We start from the raw sequence: 19936 nt of genomic DNA, 5'->3' as shown, positions 1-19936 counted from the left end.
TGCATACCTCCACCTCTCCAGGCTCTCCTCCACCTGCACCCTACTCTCGCTACAGATCACAATGTCTATGCCCACATAGCAAAATTGCTGTGGCCCGGACCCGTCCCACACCCAACACCATCATCCGGCCCACATACCAGGTGGAATGATGGCACTTGGGCGGTCCACTCCTGTTTGCCAGATCTGGGCCAGAACCAAGCCACAGCAATGCTGCATGTGCCACATATTTGCCAAAGGTGGCCCATATTTGTTTTATGATATTTGGGCCATATTCACCATTTACCACACGGGCCACTTCAGGGTCACATCCAGATCACATGTTGCCCAGAGCACCGCATCTTTGCCAAAAAAGGCCCGCATTTGATTTGGCATATTTGGGCCATATTTGCTATTATGCATGTGGGCCACTTCAGGCTCACATCCAGTTTTTCAGGGCCAGAAGAAGACCACCAGTGCTGCACCACTGCCTGAAGTGGCCCACAACCAGATGCTATCTGGGAAAGAGCCTGTAAGTAGCCCAAAGTGTGCCCTAGCTCCATTTCCGTTTTAGTCCACTATATGTCCACTTCAGATTCACATCCATTTTGTCAGGGCCAGAAGAAGACCATCAGTGCCACATCAGTGCCTGAAGTGGCCCACATCCGGATGCGGGATATGGGTGGTCAGTCCCAGTCCCTTTTACAATAGTGGGACTCCCGCTATTGTAAAAGCCCCCTTTTGATCAACGTAGCCGCGGCCTCCCTACGCCTAACAGCTATTCGATCGCTTGTGCGGCACGGTCAGAACAGAACCCCCCATAGGGCCGCGTCCCAGCCCACAACGGGGCACCATGTCCAGGCAGCAAAAGGGCTATTGGCAAGCATCCTGACCTCTGAGCTGGTCCTACAATTTACCCCCGAGGAGATGAACCTCAGGGTAATTCCTCCCTGAGAGAGCTAAAAGGCCGAGGCAACACTTGCGCTTTGGATCTAAGATTTTACCCCCCCCCCCCCGCCCGGTGTGTGTTGTAGAGATAGCTCCCTCTGGCTTCTCACAAAGGGGCATAATGGAGTACGACAAGGCGGTGCTGAGAAAATCCACTCTTTTTTTTTGGCCTTAAAAATGCAGTTTGTTGCTAAGGCAACAGGGGCAAAAACTGCATTTTCACCTCCTGTCGGTTTCAACAGAACAGATCTTTAAAAGCTGTGAAGGTCAGCCACGTGACTCGTGGGGATTCTGCAGAACCTGACTTCTCGGCCAGTAAGCCCATGTTTCATTCAGGCTTGTAAGGAAGGGAAATCACCTCGAGTATTTTTGGCTGTGACCCCCGCAACGCCAAACGTTATTTTCCTACACACAAAATAGCAAAGGATATGCAAATAGCCCAGGATTCCCAAAACAGCAGAGGATATGATGCACTGAGCTGGGGCACCGCCAGCTGATCTGTTCAACATGAACAGAGCCGCATTTATTCGGGACGGACGCGGGACCTTTGGATACGATGTTGAGGCGATGATCGTTAACGGGATCGCCTGTTTGGCTACGGTGAGAGCTGAGGAGGTGTGTGTGTGTGTGTGTGTGTGTGTGTGTGTGTGTGTGTGTGTGTGTGTGTGTGTGTGTGTGTGTGTGTGTGTGTGTGTTGTTGTTGACTGCATCCATATCACAAACAGGGAGAGACGAGCGAGGATGTGAACGGCGAGGCAGGAGTTCTGCTTGAGTGGATCTCAATACGGGGGTCTCTACCGGGGGAGGAGCACGCCCCGTCCCCTCCTCTGCAGCTTCAAACCCGGGCACCCGCAGCATTTTGCTCACATCTCTTGGCCCTTGCATCTCTCCTTCTCTTTCTTTATCTCGCCCGCCCCCCATCTCTTTATACGTCCAGCTGGCTGCTCCACAAAGACCTGGGCTCTGAGCTCCAAATGATCCTCAAACCCCCACATGCTTTGTTCTGCCTATTTTCCCACTCCCCCCCCCCCCCAAAAAAAAGAGTTTAGTAGCAAAAATTAAAATGAGGAAGGGATAAAGTTGAGATAAGGAGAGAGGGAAGGATGGGGGAGTGAAGGAGATGGTGGAGTTGGGGGGGGGGTCAAAAGAATATACTGACATCTTTGGGAACCACGGGTTTGCTTGTGCCCGTCCCTGTACTGCAAGCCAGGGAGAAAGCCGACAGGGCTCGGACCCGGGCGAGCGTGCACGTCGTTTGCACGGGGACCTCGAGATACGACGTCTCGCAGAACACCGGAGCTAAAAATGTCCCGGTTTAAACCGTGACGGTGTCCGTTTGAACACGGCCCCCAAAGTTTCCTTACTCGTCAGGCCGCGCGGGGGCCGAGATCCTGTTCCTGCAAGTTATCACGCGGTCAATTACAGGCGTCAAGTTCCTGCAGGTTGAAAGGTTTCGGATCCCCCGATCCCACCCTGCCGAAACCCCCGCCTGGATCCCCAGTTTGTGTGAACTCATGCAACGGATTGTTGTGCAGAAAGAGGGCCGCTGTATGGAGATGTGGGCCGGAACTAATAGGATTGGTTTTGATTCATTAGATTCTCTTTCATCATCCTGGTTGGAATTCCACTCCACGTCTCCCGGGGCTTCACACTTTTAAAACGGAGGTGGGAAGGAGGGGGGTGGGGTGGTGCAAGTATTTATAATTGAGCCTCTAGTCTGCAAAGCCTTATTATTCTACATGGAATTATCTGTTTATTTATACACCATGGAATCGCCACCGCAGCCGCGTCAGCGCAGCAGTGTGTTTGAAGTCCAGGGAAGGACGACGTTCTCAGGGGAGATAAAGATTTGTTGTTTGGAGACGCTCACAACAGAAACGTACAAATGCAGAATATGACGATGCAACGGCTAACGGGCCCGTTGGTAAAATATCGGTGAGCAGACGGCAACTGTCGGTTAAAGGTTTTTAACTCCTTCTCTGTGAAGCAAATGGAGACATCTCCCCTTGCACGGCCGCTATGAAACACCGGGTCCTAAGAGGCGCACGGCGCTCCTGCAGAGCCCCAAATCCTCATCCGCACAACGGTCCCCAACACGACTTCCTCTAAAGGGGTCACTCTGCAGAGGTGGCTTCACCGATGCAACAGGTGGGTAACTAATTGCTTTTTTTTTCTGGGCGGGTAAGTCACATGTAAGACATCTGCAAAACACTGCAACCGCCAGCGGCTCTTTTTCCTTGAGAAGGAGCGAGCATATCATATGGTCCAGCTCACCCGGCAATCACACACACACACAGACGACTGTATGCACAACAGAAGGGGCGGCAACACCCACGTGGTAAAACGTCAGAAATGAGAAGTTTGGAAACCTCTTTACATGCCACCCAAATCTCCTAACGTCCTTCCATCATCCAAACCGCTCATCCTGCTCTCAGGGTCGTGGAGATGCTGGAGCCGATCCCAGCAGTCATTGGGCGGGAGGCGGCGAGACACCCTGGACAGGCAGCCAGGCCATCACACACACACACACACCCCTAGGGAAAATTTAGTACAGCTGATTCACCTGACCTACATGTCTTTGGACTGTGGGAGGAAACCAAAGCACCCGGAGGAAACCCACACAGACACGGGGAGAACATGCAAACTCCACACAGAGGACGACCCGGCATGACCCTCAAGGTTGGAGTATCCGGGGCTCGAACCCAGGACCTTCTTGCTGTGAGGCGACCGCGCTAACCACGGTGCCGCCTTGCTGCCCCGGAAGTAACAGTTTGACACATTTCAACGGGCTTCACCTCGACACCTGAAGCCGACTCCAGTCCTTGAAAACATCCATGTGCAGCGTTTTAGATATTCTTGATTATCCAGAGGGACAGTGACATGGTTTTATCCCTACAGCTGCAGATGAACAGGACGCATCAGGTGCTTTCTTAACATAAATCAAAGGGATGTTGGTCACAAACTCTCTGTTGGGGTGTTTGGAGACCTTAGCTGGGGCTTCAGGCAACTTGAATACCTGAGGACTGGCCAAACCGTGTGTGAGGGCTCATAAAATACTTGCAGGGCGTCAGTGTGTGCTGCCACAGTGCCTCTTAGCATTGCTCCCAATGGTTTGAATGGGATACTGTTGGTATATTAAAAAATATTATTTGAGACCTTGTGTAGCTGAATGCTTGCAAAAAAACAAAAACAAAAAGGATAACCAGACGGGTTAACTAGCGAAGCCAGAACGTGTGATAGAGAGCTAACCTGAGGAGTGAATCAGCTCATCTCTCTGGAAAGGCAGAAGCAGATGAGTGCTCCACATCTGGGTGACAGCCCACACTCATTCACTTCTTGTTGTCCCTCATATTTGATGCAACAACTGACAGTGGCAAATACGTTCTGGACTACCCGCCTTTAACAGACAAGCCTCTCCCCAGAGTCACGGAACCAAACACCGACTCAACATTCAAATCCTAGCTCAAGAACCATTTCTGACAGGACACGGAAGCGGGGCAGGCTAAGCTAACTGCTAGCCCATGCAGACCGGCAGTTCCGATAACACAGAGGGCGGTCTGGCGGCGGCGGCCTTGCCTGGCGTTGACTGTGGTGTTTTTGGTGTTGTCGTGTGGAGTGGGGGGAGGTGGGTCGAGGGTGTCTGGCTGGGAGAGCTAGTGCTGGATTGGTTGAGGGAGCCTGGTCTGCTGTGTCCGGTGGGCCCAAGGACCACGGCCCCTGCCTGGAGCCATGCCCGAGCAGGAAGCACCGAGGGCGGTCTGACAGGACACGGGAGCGGGGCGGGCTAAGCTAACTCATGCAGACCGGCAGTTCCGACAGTCATCCTGGCTGGCGTTCGCTCCCTTGGACAGTGATTTGTTGTTTAGTTTGGATATATGTGTTAGTATGTGTGTTCTTGAGGTTCTTGTAGTTTCGGATGCGTGGTTTTGTCTTTGTGTTGCACTGCTGTGGGCTGGGGAAACAACAAATAAAGTGTTCCTGATTTAGTGCACCTTACTATTCACCTTTACTGCTGTGACACCGGCTGACCTGCTCCGTTTCCTGCACTGAGAAGAAAAACCCAAATAAAAACCAAGAACAACGCGTGGGAAAAGTTCAGTTTCATTGATTAGACTGGTTTTAGCACAACATGGAGTGTATGGTCAAACCCTTACTTCGTGGGTACAGTACCTGTTTGGAGGATAGCTGACCAGCTGAGATGCATCAAGCACTGATGAAGGCCAACAGGCTGAAATGTTAGCACGTTTTGTTTTTTAGCAAGCAGTTCAAAATGAAAAGGGGGAAAATAATGCATCTTCCAGTTTGAAACTGTGTGAGCGCCTCCTTATGTTTTCTCTGTTGGGCTTCGTGTTTACCTTTTCAGTTCAGCAGCACTTTAAAGAAAGACTGGCGGATCTGGGGCTCACAATGCTCCAGAGATGACCCGTTGACACTGAATGAAGGATTTAAATGTCTAGAATTCATTGCTAACATCCCATTTTTACTCACACAACTCATAAAACCATAAAATATGTGTAAAAAAACAAAACAAACTGGCCTTGTTAGAGCTTTACCGTTAGCTGGAGACAGAAAACCTACAAAACAACAAACAACCCAAAAGGGAGGAACAAAACTGGATCTCCCCGTGTCGGAAACCATCTGTAATCCAGCCGAATGCGGGAGGGGGGGGGGGCGCTCTTGGTGGTGCTGCTCGTCTCAAACTGTCTACATCGATGACGCGGTCCCAGTGCCAACGTGACCCTGGCAGCTCTAGTGTGTTCTTACGGGCTTGGCGTAGACCGGCTCCAGGAAATGATGGGGGAGCAACATGAAGAGGGTCACCAGAAAGACGGCGCTCACCACCGACAGCAGCACGTAGCGTCCAATGAAGAATGTGTCCACTATCTGGGAAAAGGAAGACAGAACCCATTAAACCCACTGTACTGTTGCCGATCAGATGTGGGGTGTGTGCTGTTGAACATGTGTGTGTTGTGCTGCAGTTTAACGTGTACCGAAAACACATTCCACGAGCCTTGGTCATGTGGCTACTAAAACTATCTACTCTTAATTCCATCCATACGGTAACCATGACACCGACTGCAGAGTTAAGAGTTGTCATGTTTTCTCAACGTCCCCTAAAACAGTCAGCAAACTGTGTAGGGTAACGAACACGTTCACTCTACGTCGCCCACAGCCTGCAGGTCTTCCAGATCGCCCCGATTCAGGAATCATTCCACTTTTATCTGTTCACTTTACAGCTGAACATTTTGATAAAACCCCTTTAAAGCACAAATCTGTTTATGCCCCGCTATTTACCTGACCCCTTCACCCCCAATACACCCCGCGCACAATGTAGACCCGGTTAGATGCCGCTGGTCTTTCAGGGGTAATGTAACAGCCCTGCATGATTTCAGCTTGTCTCCATACGGCGCACACTTTTGAGAAATGCAGATGTGTAGACTGGAGAGTGATGCGGGAGAACGGGGCGCGTTTCTAAAACTGGCCATGTGGAGACGCACTTCTGACTCCTTGAAAATTTGTTTTTTTTTTTTAAGTTTCTGTCCACTGATGTCAGACTACCTCAAAATCCTCAGTGAAGCATCAGGGCTGGCAGTGTAGCAGGTGTGAACATTTCCACCGAAAGAGGGCAGCATTTATCAGTTTTCTTTTTCTCATTAAAAGTGGTCTGGTGCAGTTATTTTGGCCAGTGGATGGATGGATTGCATTTATATAGCACTTTTCTAGCTGCAACAGCCACTCAAGGGCTTTCTCGATGGGATAGGCGGTAAGCTTTACTAGCACCAGATCAGCATGCTCACAACAATAAATGGAACTGCACTATTCCAAAATGAAGGCTCTTAGAGAGATGTTTTTCTCAATAAATCAAACAATCCACATCAGGAAGTGCTCCTGCTTGGAGCCCAGTACAACGAGTTAACTGCTGGAAGAGTATTGCTGGGCTTTCCTCAGTTACGAGGCATATGCACATGTCTATATAAGCCCAACCGTCCAGGAAGTTGATTTGGGGCTTCATCGGGCCTACATTTTTAACTGTTCTTTGTTTTTGTTTTTGGGGCGGCACAGTGGTGCAGTCCTTAGCGCAGTCACCTCACAGCAAGAAGGTACTGGGTTCGAGCCCCGGGGTAGTCCAACCTTGGGGGTCGTCCCGGGTCGTCCTCTGTGTGGAGTTTGCATGTTCTCCCCGTGTCTGCGTGGGTTTCCTCTGGGTGCACCGGTTTCCTCCCACAGTTCAAAGACATGTAGGTCAGGAGACTCGGCCGTACTAAATTGTCCCTAGGTGTGTGTGTGTGTGTGTGTGTGGGGGGGGGGGGGGTTGTGTGATGGCCTGGTGGCCTGTCCAGGGTGTCTCCCCACCTACCGCCCGATGACTGCTGGGATAGGCTCCAGCATCCCCGTGACCCTGAGAGCAGGATAAGCGGTTTGGATGATGGATGTTTTTGTTGTTCCTTTTTTCTCATTTTTGTGCCTTCTGTTCATCTTTCTTGTCGTGATTTTTGAAAACGTAACTAAAAAACACTTTTCTAAGTTGTTTATTATTATCATTACAAAGTTCTTATTTACACGGTAAAAACGTGTATTTTGGGGAAACAATTCCTTCAGTTCGGCCTTTCCGGTTTGGGCCACTAGGTGTCATGAGAGAGCCGCTACAGAGCTTGATATGGGAGCAGCATGGGCTTCAGTAAGCCGTAGGAAAACCCAAGGCCACTTGTCACCTTGAAAGAGTAGTGAAAACGGTTCCAAAAGTAACTTGGTTAATTAGTTGTGATTATTTAAGTTATCTATACCCACTTGACTCCGCAGCCAACAGCTCGTATTTTCCAGGACGTAACTCCCGTTGATGGAATACACAGCAGTGAGTTCAGCCTCCATCCGCGAGGGGCGAATTCATATCGGCACACAGACAGGGGGTCTCAGAGGACACTGACTGACTGACTGTCTGGGACACAAGGTATTTCCATGCCTTCATGTAGCAAGAAATCACATCTCCCACTCACTCTCTGCTGCAGAATTTAAGCCAACTGACTGCCAGCTGGCAGAGTGACGGCGGGCCATACAGCATTACATCACATCAGTAGGACAGACGCATACATTAGCAGGCGGTGGGCTTCTTCCTCATTAGCATGCGACCGGCTTCCGACACTACCAACTATCAAACTTCCCCTGCAACAAACCGATGGATCCTGTCAGCACGCAGACAGAAAGAGTCTCAAGTACGGATGCGAAGTTACTGTGCGACTGAGAAGCGACTTGGGTTTTGGGGCTTTCGGGCGGTTCTGCAATGCTGCAGTTTTCTATTAAGTTTACGAGCCTGGTTCACTGAAAAGCCGCAGAGCCGTATATCCAAACCCGGTCAAAGGTGACCTTATTCTGCGACACGCAGAATTAAAAGCAATTAATGACTAATAAAGCGTTTTCGTGTTGAGTGTGGGAGGGTTGTGTGCAGCAGAAGGATAAAGGAGAGGAGAAAGACAGCTGCATTATTCATTCCACTTTCACTCACGGCCCGGCGCTCGCACTCAATTCAAAAAAAAAGAAAGAAAAAGCGAATACTAAAAGAAACTGGGTTCACATCCGACTGTCTTGACCTCCTTCGGGCAGATCAAAGGGGAACATAAACCCATCGCACGCTGTGACTTGTCCCAGTTGGCTTTAATGGATCTAATGAAAACAAGGAACCAGCTCATGACCCGGCCCAGAGGACGGCTGAGTCCCATCTTGTGCCTGGGTAACGGTTTTGTTTTTAGTCAAGACCCGTTTCTAGCGGTTACAGGCTTGCTTACAACGCATTTCATCCGATCACTCTGGGCCGGTGCACATGCTCATATGATTAGCCACTCTTGAAATAAAATGGTGGAGGAATACGGGGCAACTCAAACAACCCACACCGGGAGAAAAGCCCCTTTAAACCGCAAACAGCCGGACAAGCAGCGGTCCTTGTGCCAACTACAAACAAGAGCTTGCACAGGGAGTGTCATGGAATCTGAGCAGGTGTGTGTGTGTGTGTGTGTGTGTGTGTGTGTGTGTGTGTGTGTGTGTGTGTGTGTGTGTGTGTGTGTGACACATGCTGATGTACAAAGCAGTAGTGTGCAGTATAGCGTCTCTTATGGATGCATTTAACACATCTCACTTTATAATTTGCCAATTAGACAGCAAGCAGGAAGCCAGAGTGAGGCCATGTTTTATTAATGTGGCATTGAACGCCAGGCTGGGAGCAGGGTGGGAGCGGGCCAGACAGGCAGGGGGCTCTGTTACAAAACCTCCACCCTCCACCCCCCGTCTGGGACTGGCCTAATTGGCACTATGATATTTTACTTTTGTTAAACAGCACGGGGTTAGTTAGGTAGTTCTTACACAAATGAACGTGGGCATGTATGTACATGCAGGCGTGCACACACACACACACACACACACACACATACACACACACTGTAACAAAGACACACACACACACCCACCCACACACACACACACACACACACAAACACACACACACACACAGACACTGTAACAAAGACACACACACACACACACATGCAGACACTGTAACAAAGACACACACACACACACGCTCAAAAAGCAGGCAAACATATGCATACTGTATCCCCAGTAGTTTTTAATCAGGAATGCCTATCTGGTAACCATGCCAACTGCACAGCCAGCATCCTCCTTACATCCCCCTGCTAACCGGTACAGGCTAAAGCCTGGTGCAGTATCAATGGTTCATAAGCAGGTTCCCTGCACACTCAAACAGGACCTCAACAGGACAGACCTTCTGCGAGCACAGATGACTCCACCCACCATAAAGGACACGTCCGGCCTTCTTTACATACCGACCACACCGGCCGGGCCTGCTTAGATGCAGCTTCTGCATTATTACTTCCACAAAGGCTTTCTTTCAGGACATGAAAGGATCAAAATGCTGGGTGACCAAAAAAAAAAAAACCCAAAACCCAGCAGGAACTGAAGCCACAGTCCTGGCGATTACTGTTGGTTGATTTACTGACGCTTGTGGCGACAGACCACTGGTGACCGCACCGATGTCTGAACATCATATGTCAGAGACCCATTCCAAATAAGACATTCCTGATCACCACACCTAAACATGTAGCTACAAGGGGCGTCCTGGTAGCATGGTGGTGTATTCTGTTGCCTACCAACACGGGGAGCGCCGGTTCGAATCCCCGTTACCTCCGGCTTGGTCGGGCGTCCCTACAGATACAATTGGCCGTGTCTGCGGGTGGGAAGCCGGATGTGGGTATGTGTCCTGGTCGCTGCACTAGCGCCTCCTGTGGTCAGTCGGGGCGTCTGTTCAGGGGGGAGTGGGAACTGAGGGGAACGACATGACCCTACCACATGCTACATCCCCCTGGTGAAACTCCTCGCCGTCAGGTGAAAAGAAGCGGCTGGTGACTCCACATGTATGGGAGGAGGCATGTGGTAGTCTGCAGCCCTCCCCAGATTGGCAGCGGGGGTAATTGACCGGATATAATTAGGGAGAAAAGGGGGGGGGGCGTTACAATAGCCACAAAAACTGCTTCTTAAAACTGGCCAGTACAGCGTTTGTCTTGTTCATCCATATTTGGTTGCAGTGATAAGGAAGTAAAACTATGCACCACACATTTTTTACTGAGAAAGTCATACCAGACGCTAACCACAGAAATGGGCAAATACAGCAGCATTCCTGACTTGTGCACTTGAAAATTAGCAATGCTCTTGCACATACCAGTGACAGCAAGTATCAAACAGGATGTCGGTTTGCATGTGCATCTTCAGGTTGCAGCTTTAGAGACAGTGCATGATGTTGAACATTTTAAGGCATACAACTAAAATAAGACTTTCCTGTTTTCTAGTCTATGGACCTATGAGTACCTTTTCCAAGAAAGAACACTGGACTTAAAGCAAAACATTTGAATTTAATTGAAAGTAACGCCTTGAGATTAGATTTGGGCCTGACTGCCATCAGTTTGTCATCAGGCATGTATGTAGTAACCTGCTAATCTGTTTCAGCATCTCTGGTATATTCTCTGCACCATTGCACCTATCACCCCTCATTTCCCCTGTACAGGTCAACCCTCATGTATATACGTGAAGATTGTTGTGTTGTTATTCTATGTTAAGAACACTGAGAGAGCCACGAAACTGGAGCCACATTCCATGTACTATGTGCAAACCTGCATGGCCAATACACATGATTCTGATTTTTGAGTTTTAACTTCAAGCAAAGTATTGACCGTTTTCTGACTTTACCAGCTGGTGACGCTGATTAACTGCTAACAACGTGAACCTATCTTCGCTTGCTTGCCTTTTTTGGGGGGGGGGGGGCAGGATTTCTCCCTCTTTTTCTCCCCAGTTGTACCCAGCCAATTACCCCACTTGAATATAAACTCAGCAATGGCAATGAGTTTTTTTTCGCTAACACACGAGATAACTCTTGCATCACAAGTCATCCCCCCCCCCCCAATTGTACCTGGCCAATTACCCCCCTCTTCCGAGCCGTCCCGGTCTCTGCTCCACCCCCTCTGCTGATCCGGGGAGGGCTGCAGACTACCACGTGTCTCCTCCCATACATGTGGAGTCGCCAGCTGCTTCTTTTCACCCGTCAGTGAGGAGTTTCACCAGGGGGACGTAGCGAATGGAAGGATCACGCTATTCCTCCCAGTTCCCCCTCCCCCCCGAACAGGCGCCCCAACCGACCAGAGGAGGCGCTAGTGCAGCGACCAGGACACATACCCACATCCGGCTTCCCACCCGCAGACACGGCCAATTGTGTCTGTAGGGACGCCCGACCAAGCCGGAGGTAACACGGGGATTCAAACTGAAGATCCCTGTGTTGGTAGGCAACAGAACAGACCGCCACGCCACCCGGACGGCCTTGCTTGCTTTTTGAAGTACACAGATGTGTGTCACAGAAAAAGTGAATTCAAATCATGCCAAGTGAAATATATGATGAATTTGAACACGGAGATAAAATGTAACAAATGCAATAGAAGTTAAATTCAATTTCACACTACTACAATCAATTCCATGTTGTGAAACACTAATTTATATAATTGAGATTCTGGTGGTACGAACTTCCCAGTGACCACTTGTTTTGTTGCAGTTACACAACCGTTTTGAAAACAGGCTTGAATTGTTGATACAGGCATGATATAATTGTACCCAAAAGGCCTGCACAGAACCTGGGAAGACATGTTATCTTTCCCCCGAGTGTTCCTGTTTTTTCCTCTGCACAAAGGCTATAAAGCATAAGGTGGCCAGGACAAGGCTCTGCTGCCGTACTGCTTCTGTGGGGTGGCAGCCTGCCTGGCAGACCAGGCTGGCTTATTGGCACAACCTGGAGGCAGCATGGGGGTCTGTTTGTTCTGTGTCGCTGTTGGAGTAAGATAAAGCAGAGCAGGCCTGTACTACAAGCACCCACATGTGCACGCGCACACACACACACACGAAAGCCAACATTGCCATAGTTAACTTAACAAGCAACATAAGGTACAGAGTTCAAACATTTTACACCAACAATTTTCAACGACATTTCCATGGCGTTTCTGTGAAATTTAGCTCAGTTTTGATACCAGAAGAACCATTTTCTAGAGCTGCCACTGAAAAGGTGCGTTTTAACAATATACTTAAATACATATGTTAATTTCACAAGGCGTCACAGGGGTGCAGTGGTTAGCGCAGTTGCCTCACAGCAAGAAGGTTCTGGCTTTGAGCCCCGGGGTAGTCCAACCTTGGGGGGGGGGGGGTCGTCCCGGGTCGTCCTCTGCGTGGAGTTTGTATGTTCTCCCCGTGTCTGTGTGAGTTTCCTCCGGGTGCTCCAGTTTCCTCCCGCAGTCCAAAGACATGTAGGTCAGGTGAATCGGCCGTACTACATTGTCCCTAGGTGTGAATGTGTGAACGTGTGTGTGTGTGTGTGTGTGTGTGTGTGTGTGTGTGGGCCCTGTGATAGCCTGGCAGCCTGTCCAGGGTGTCTCCCCGCCTGCCACCCAATGGCTGCTGGGATAGGCTCCAGCATCCCCATGACTCTGAGAGCAGGATAAGCGGTTCATATAATGGATGGATGGATGGATGGATATTAATTTCCGCCTGTATGTCTATATTTCAAATACTGCTCTACTTTCAACTACTTACTTGTCCATTTGAAGACATCCATCCATCCATTCATTATCCATCCATTATCCAAACCGCTTATCCTGCTCTCAGGGTCGCGAGGATGCTGGAACCTATCCCAGCAGCCATTGGGCGGCAGGCGGGGAGACACCGTGGACAGGCCACCAGGCCATCACAGGGCCCACACACACACATTCACACCTAGGGGCAATTTAGTACTGCCAATTCACCTGACCTACATGTCTTTGGACTGCGGGAGGAAACCAGAGCACCCGGAGGAAACCCACACAGACATGGGTAGAACATGCAAACTCCACACAGAGGACGACCCCCAAGGCTGGACAACCCTGGGGCTCGAACCCAGGATCTTACTGCGAGGTGACTGTGCTAACCACTGCGCCACAGTGCCACCCCCAAGTGTCAGCTTTTACAAGCAAATTCTATTCAAAGGACAGAAATATTAAGTGCTCATGACGTATGAGCATATTTTGAATACTGCAGGGAAATAAGTAGGCTACTTTACGCTGGTGATCAGCTAACAGCACTCCATTACTGTGCAGTTTATGAGGGGCTAGTGTCACCAATGCCTTTTTTCTAGACATAGCAAAAAACCATGCCCGTCTGTTATGCATTTGAAGACAATGACTGTTGAAACTGCACTTGTCCGGTACACTGTAGACAAGCTAGCTAGCTAACTGACAGGAAAGAATGCCAGCAGAGACACATTTTCACAGACTGAGACAACCTGTTACATGAGCACACACAATGGAAATGATAAAACCTCACCACAATGGCTCAACCTGCTCTTTTGTTAAATTGGTCAACCAGTCTTTAAAACTGAGCTGATGCTGCTTTAGTTAGAGTTCCAAGACATTCACGAATTGTGATTTTCCAATACTTTTCCAGGGCCTGGAAATTTTGTTTTCAAATCAACTGTCTTTTCCAGGTTTTCCATGACTGTATGAACCCTGAGGGTGAAGAGAAACATGGCAATGAAACTGAATTGACAACATGAATGATCTTTGACAAGAAGACGTGCAGAGTTGCCAGCTCTCATGCACTGAGTGTGAGACCCGCACAAACGACTCCTTTCTCACGCCACACATAAACCCCGTGTCCCCCTCCTAAATTTATAATAATTACAACTTATGGCATCCGGGTAGCGTAGTGGTCCATTCCATTGCCTACCAAAATGGGGATCACTGGTTCGAATCCCTGTGTTACCTCTGGCTTTGTCAGGCGTCCCTACAGACACAATTGGCCGTGTCTGCGGGTGGGAAACCGGATGAGGGTATGTGTCCTGGTCGCTACACTAGCGCCTCCTCTGGTCAGTCGGGATACCTGTTTGGGGGGAGGGGGAATTGGGGGGAATAGCATGATCCTCCCACGCGCTACGCCCCCCTGGTGAAACTCCTCATTGTCAGGTGAAAAGAAGCAGCTGGCAACTCCACATGCATCGGAGGAGGCATGTGGTAGTCTGCAGCCCACTCCGAATCGGCAGAGGGGGTGGAGCAGCGACCAGGATGGCTCGGAAGAGTGGGGTAATTGGCCAGATACAAGGGGGGGGGGGGGGAAATAAAAATGAATAAATAAATACAACTTTATAATAATAATTCATAATAATCACATGTCCTGTGCTAATCTGTGGCTCCAAATTGCTTCACTGGACTTTGAGCGCACCAACAGGCTATGCAGGGAGTGCGACTCCTGCAAGCTGCTGCGTTGCCATGGTGACTAAATTCTGTGTGAGACGGTTCCTTGCTGGCGGGGAGTTGTGGGACTGGTGGGACACAGACAGCAACTGAATTCGGACTTTAGAACATAATGTTTGACGAGAGAAACTACATCCGGGGGGAGTACTATTATAACAGAGTTGCTTATCTACTAGTGACTACATACAATACAGCCTTATGCAATTTGGTCCTCTTGTACGCACTCATGCCACACTTTGCATTTGTTTCATTTCCAGAAACTACAAGGCCTAGTTTATCCCTGCTCACGTCTCCTGCCCAACTCCATTGCCATTAAAGGGGAAAGTTACCAATGGTTTTGTGTATGTGGAATCAGCACTGATGTGTAATGTGAAGGAATAAAATCCTTACCGCATACTATGTTGATGGAGAAATCGATGATCTCCTGCTCACAGGGTCTTTCCCACAGTGCCTACACGTACCAGAATGCACTGCATGTAAACCCCTGTATCGCCATCCATAAAATCCTCTGCGCTAATGTTGTGTGACCATCGAAAACATTGCTTGGTGGAGAGAATGAGGATGTGTTTTTTGAACAGCATGTTTAGAGCAATGTGGAAGCTCATTTTTGTTATAATCAAGGGCTTTCCTCCAGACAAGCAGGCACCGAGTTTCTGAGTGGCCACTTTACATAGCTGCTTTCTTGATTTGAGCCATATTGAGTTATCTGTCACTTGATAATTACTCCCTGGAGGATTCTTCCTCTCTCACCCTGTGAGACAATCGTCCTTTCTATATGCAAAGAACCCATATGCTAGCTACTCTTGTTTATGCAAAGAACGCTGGTCCATGTGCCAGGCCAAACCCAATGGCATTCAATGCTAATTCATTTACATTGTTTTCACCTTGCTGTTGGAGCCAGGAAGTCTATCATGCTATAGCGAATAGAACTGATACAACCCTGTGAATTTAAACTACGTCCTATGTGTATTTCTATTTGCTGTATAAAAAAGATTTTTCTACAGAAAATACATTTATACAGAAAGAACCAGTCCATCAGAACCACTGTAGCTACACCGCTGGTCTCCCTCGCCCGCAACTGCAAGATTAAAGCGAACTGAGCTTTTCACTCTACAAGCGTTGACTTGGAGAATTTATTTTGTTGTTGGAAAATTCTTCCACAGTAGATTAGAGTATTAGAAACCCTGCTAAACTGTAGTTTTTCTGGCTGCCAAATGACGGCACAACACGTCACTCGGAAGCCGGAAAAAATTCTGTTTCACTGCCGCCTCAGAGATGCAGGAAACAACTGCAGGTGTTTTTCATGTGCTGTCCATGTCGCAGATAGATGGAGTTAAGGTTGAGAATCAGTGAGTTTTCTCTTGAAGCGTTTGCAAAGGTGTGAGTTGTTGCTATGATTATGTTTAAAAAGAGCGCTTGTCTGTCAGAGCAATTCACCACAGGAACCTTTTGCTACACCGGAGACAGAATTTGACAGAAAGTAAAGAGGCAAGTTCACACCAGTAACTGTTCAAAGTTATACACATAATTAAAGATTCAGTGAAAGTTGCTTAGGAGAGAGAATATGCTCACCCCTTCCGCAACGGTAACCTGTAACCCCCCCCCCCCCCAAGAAATTTCACGCCAAGACATCCCTGGAAATTGGCAGCCCTGCAAGTACTGAGACCCATATATAATCACTTTGTCAATCAAGGACTTAAATTATTTACTATCTTTTTAAATGTACCATATTTTGTTGTCATTTAGTGCTGTATAACTCATTTTGTAATCATAGGTGACACTTCTTTTTAAGTGGAGGACATCTCATTTGTAGAGGAGTGGCTATTTCATTTGCTTTATAAAAAAGGATTAGGATGCCACGCTTGACTACTGGAAAGAAAATGCCACTCTGTTTTTACTCTCCACTATTTCCCAACAGGGATGTCGTACTTATCCTACTGGCCTTCCCTTGTATTATTTGAGACTGAAATTAATACTTTGTCAAATGAAAAATTGCTCCATAAATGACTAACACTCTCTCTCTCTCAAACCATATGAGCAATGAAATTCATGAGTACACATGCACAAGGTGGCTGTAAACTTCCAGATTGAGATTTTACGGTATATTTCTGTTATAGTGCATTACTCGGTTGTGAAAGATAGGCCTACACCATTTGTCCAACTTTAACCGTCTATGTGAAAGTGTTAAAACAATGTATATTGTATCATACCATCCCTGGTTATCCCATATGTGGCATAGAGACAGCAGAAGTTGCACCTCATTAAACTTGCAGCCTTTTTTGAAAGTAAAAATCTGAGGCATTTAATGACCATTCAGCTCAAGTTTGATTTTTCTTAGACTCTTTAATCAAAGGTCTTTGTGTCATGCCAACTGGCTTTTGTGACCTAAAATTGGATGTAAGCCTGCTCGCGTCATCAGTTATGTCCTGTTTCAGTTACCAATTATATGATGTTATTGAGATAATTCAGTTAATACCGTAATACGAAGCAATGTATTTATATCAATTTTAACGTAATATTTTGATATACAGGTTATCATTTGATTTGTAATTATCTGCCTGTAGTAAATAGTCTCATTGCCCTTTAGACTATTTTTACAGGTTGAACACCCCTCCCGGTCTTTTACTTACAGTTCAGGATAAGTGGAGAAAACCACTGCAGCGTCAGTGTACCAGCGTACATTGCTCTAGGTGAACCTATTCTTTCTCTGTGCTTTCTGAGGGTGTACAGAAGCTACACTGGACATGTGGTTTCAATGGCAGCATTCTTGTGCTTCATAGGTACACCAATAACACCTTGACCAGGCTAAGTGCTGGAAAAAACACAAGTGATGTGATGCGTATGCACATGTGTGTCCGTTTCATTTCTGCATAGGGCTCACCTCCATCTCTTTGAAGGGGGGGGTAGTCTCTGAACCGCGAGGGAAGAACACCAGTACCAGAGAAACGACGAGAGCCAGCAAGACAATGGGGACCACCCCAAACCTGGTAGGAAACAAGAAGGACATAAACAGAGATGAGGGCATGTTGCACGACTTGCTACCTTCAAATGTAGATTTTACTTCCTCTGGTAAAGACGACATAACGATTGGGGATGGCGACGGGGGTGGTTAATAACACCGTCCCCATTAAATGTCGCCTGTCCTGTCGAGCTGAGGGCAATTACAACCTAATCACCACCTCGGCGTGACAAGGGCTCCCAGAACAGTTAGATGGAGAAATCAGCCGGATCCTCGGAGACGTGAGTCAAGACAGGTGTAGTATGAAGTCGCTTTAGGGGAAACAAGGTGACTCTATTCTGACAGGAAACGGTGCAGGTCCAGTGTGCTGCAGCTCCTTCCACTCACTTTATCGGACCGGAAGCTCTCAGCAGTATTATCCCAAACACAAGAGCCAAAATCCAGACGAGCGCAACGAGGAACACGCCGGTGCCCACGCCCAGTACCGTGTTCGACATTTTAACAGCTTTGGGGGTGAGCCGCACATAGCCAGCTACTCACACAACGACGAGGGGCTAAGCCGGGCGGTGACGTCACCAGACTGAAAAACGCACAAAACGTCTGCAAACTTCCAGCTGTTAAGTGGTGGCGCGAACTCGGGACGCCAGTCCTCTCACACGCTGGCCGAGCGTGGGGAAGCTTCGGCGCTATCTTGTATGTTATGGGATAATGTACAGCTCAAAAACACAGTTTAACTACACGGCAGGGCATCGGCGCGGCTCAGCGGCGTCTCTCGGCTTCATGGCAACGACCGTTTCCGCATCGGCGACACAAAGCTACAATTTGATTGGGTGGCTGAGGCTCGACCAATCAAGCAGGCCCTTACTAAATTACGGGGCGGGTTCATGGGAACTCGAGTCCAAACGCGACGTCACGACCCGCGTGCGTCCTGCCTGAACGCCGTATCTCGGCGATTATCATTAATTTGATTAACAGCCTAATTAGAAACGTGAGCGCGCATTGTTTAGAAACCTCTCAAGTTTACCTTAGTTCCAGCTGTTTTCACTGAGGAGCCCAACGTAAGCCTGCTCACTGAGTAGATTAAAAACCCAATGCGTGGAGACGCCCACTGCACTGTATCTGTCATTAAAGAACATCACTCTATTCTGTTCTATTCTATTATGTTCTATTCTATTCTGTGGGAGATTTTTCTAATCTCATATTTTTGGCAATCGAGTATCTTCAGAGACAACGTTTCTCTCTGCCAACAGCCAGGAGACAGTATGTTTGGCCACAGTCACCGTCGCCTACACCCCGTTTACACTTGGTTTTAAAATGCGTTGTTTTTGTTTTGTTTTGTTTTTTTGCTATCGGGTCACAAGCGGACGGCGCTAAATACAAGCGTAAACCACCACCACCACAACGTTTTGTGAGCCGGTTTCTCAAACCACTTGCCGAGGCGGTCTGGGACGCATGTGACCACATGTCTTCTGTTGCGTAAACGCTAATGCGTCCTGACGCGTCCCCGACAAGGACGTAACAGGAAATACGTCATCAGCGCAGGATGTGGCGGTTGTTTTGGTACCAGCCGCCAACTTTGGGGAAAAAAATGGAGAGCGAGGAGAGTGTAGGTGGTTGGAGGACAAGTGAGACGAGATGGCTCATCTGCATCTGGGCAGAAGACTCGGTCCTGTCAGTCTGGAAGAGTCCGGACATGTGTATTAGTGCTGCTGGAAACGTCTTCAGACGCTAGCTATTGTTTCCACAGCTAGTCGGCAAATCTGGCGCTTGACTGAGGCCCTTTGACCCTGTAGCGGAAGTGACGTAAGAGGAACGCAACCTTTTCTTCTTCTGCTTCTTCTTCTTCTTCGGAGTAACGAAATCTGATCACAAGCGGTCAGCAGGGCGCATGTGGAGACGCACGACGGACACAGGCGTAAGCGGGATGTGTCCCGCTGGGAGCCCACCGCCCCGAACGCCTTCTAAAAGCCAGTGTAAATAGGCTGCTGTCCGTCACGCAGTCCTCGTCTGTGGCGCCGTCACGTTGGGGGGGGGGTGTAGTAATTCATGTGAACCGACAGGGGGCCGGCCAGCTCTACCTTTAAAGCGAGCGCGTCCGTGCGCGTCCGCTTATGTGCGCGTGTGCACCCCCCACCGATGCGTGAGCGCGTGTGTTTCGCGCGCGTGTGCGTGCGCGACGGGCGATGCCGCTGCCGGCGGCGCCGGTGCGCGTTTCTTAGCGGGGGACTCGAAC

At 48.7% G+C, this 19936-nt stretch overlaps 1 protein-coding gene across 1 annotated transcript; it reads right to left on the bottom strand.

The window, feature by feature from the left end:
* Positions 1-5227: 5227 nt before the first annotated feature.
* tmem218 (transmembrane protein 218) lies at positions 5228-18473 on the bottom strand. Its single transcript, XM_056285505.1, has 3 exons — positions 18091-18473; positions 17626-17728; positions 5228-5808 (listed from the first exon to the last, which is right to left on the bottom strand). The coding sequence occupies exons 1-3, from the start codon at positions 18198-18200 to the stop codon at positions 5674-5676; spliced, it is 348 nt and encodes a 115-aa protein (XP_056141480.1). The 5' UTR covers positions 18201-18473; the 3' UTR covers positions 5228-5673.
* Between the last annotated feature and the right edge of the window lie 1463 nt (positions 18474-19936).

Source organism: Lampris incognitus, chromosome 8, assembly GCF_029633865.1.
Source record: "Lampris incognitus isolate fLamInc1 chromosome 8, fLamInc1.hap2, whole genome shotgun sequence".
Classification (NCBI taxonomy): Eukaryota; Metazoa; Chordata; class Actinopteri; order Lampriformes; family Lampridae; genus Lampris; species Lampris incognitus.
The sequence above is the reverse complement of the archived record's forward strand: the minus strand, read 5'-3'. Positions and strand labels throughout refer to the sequence as shown.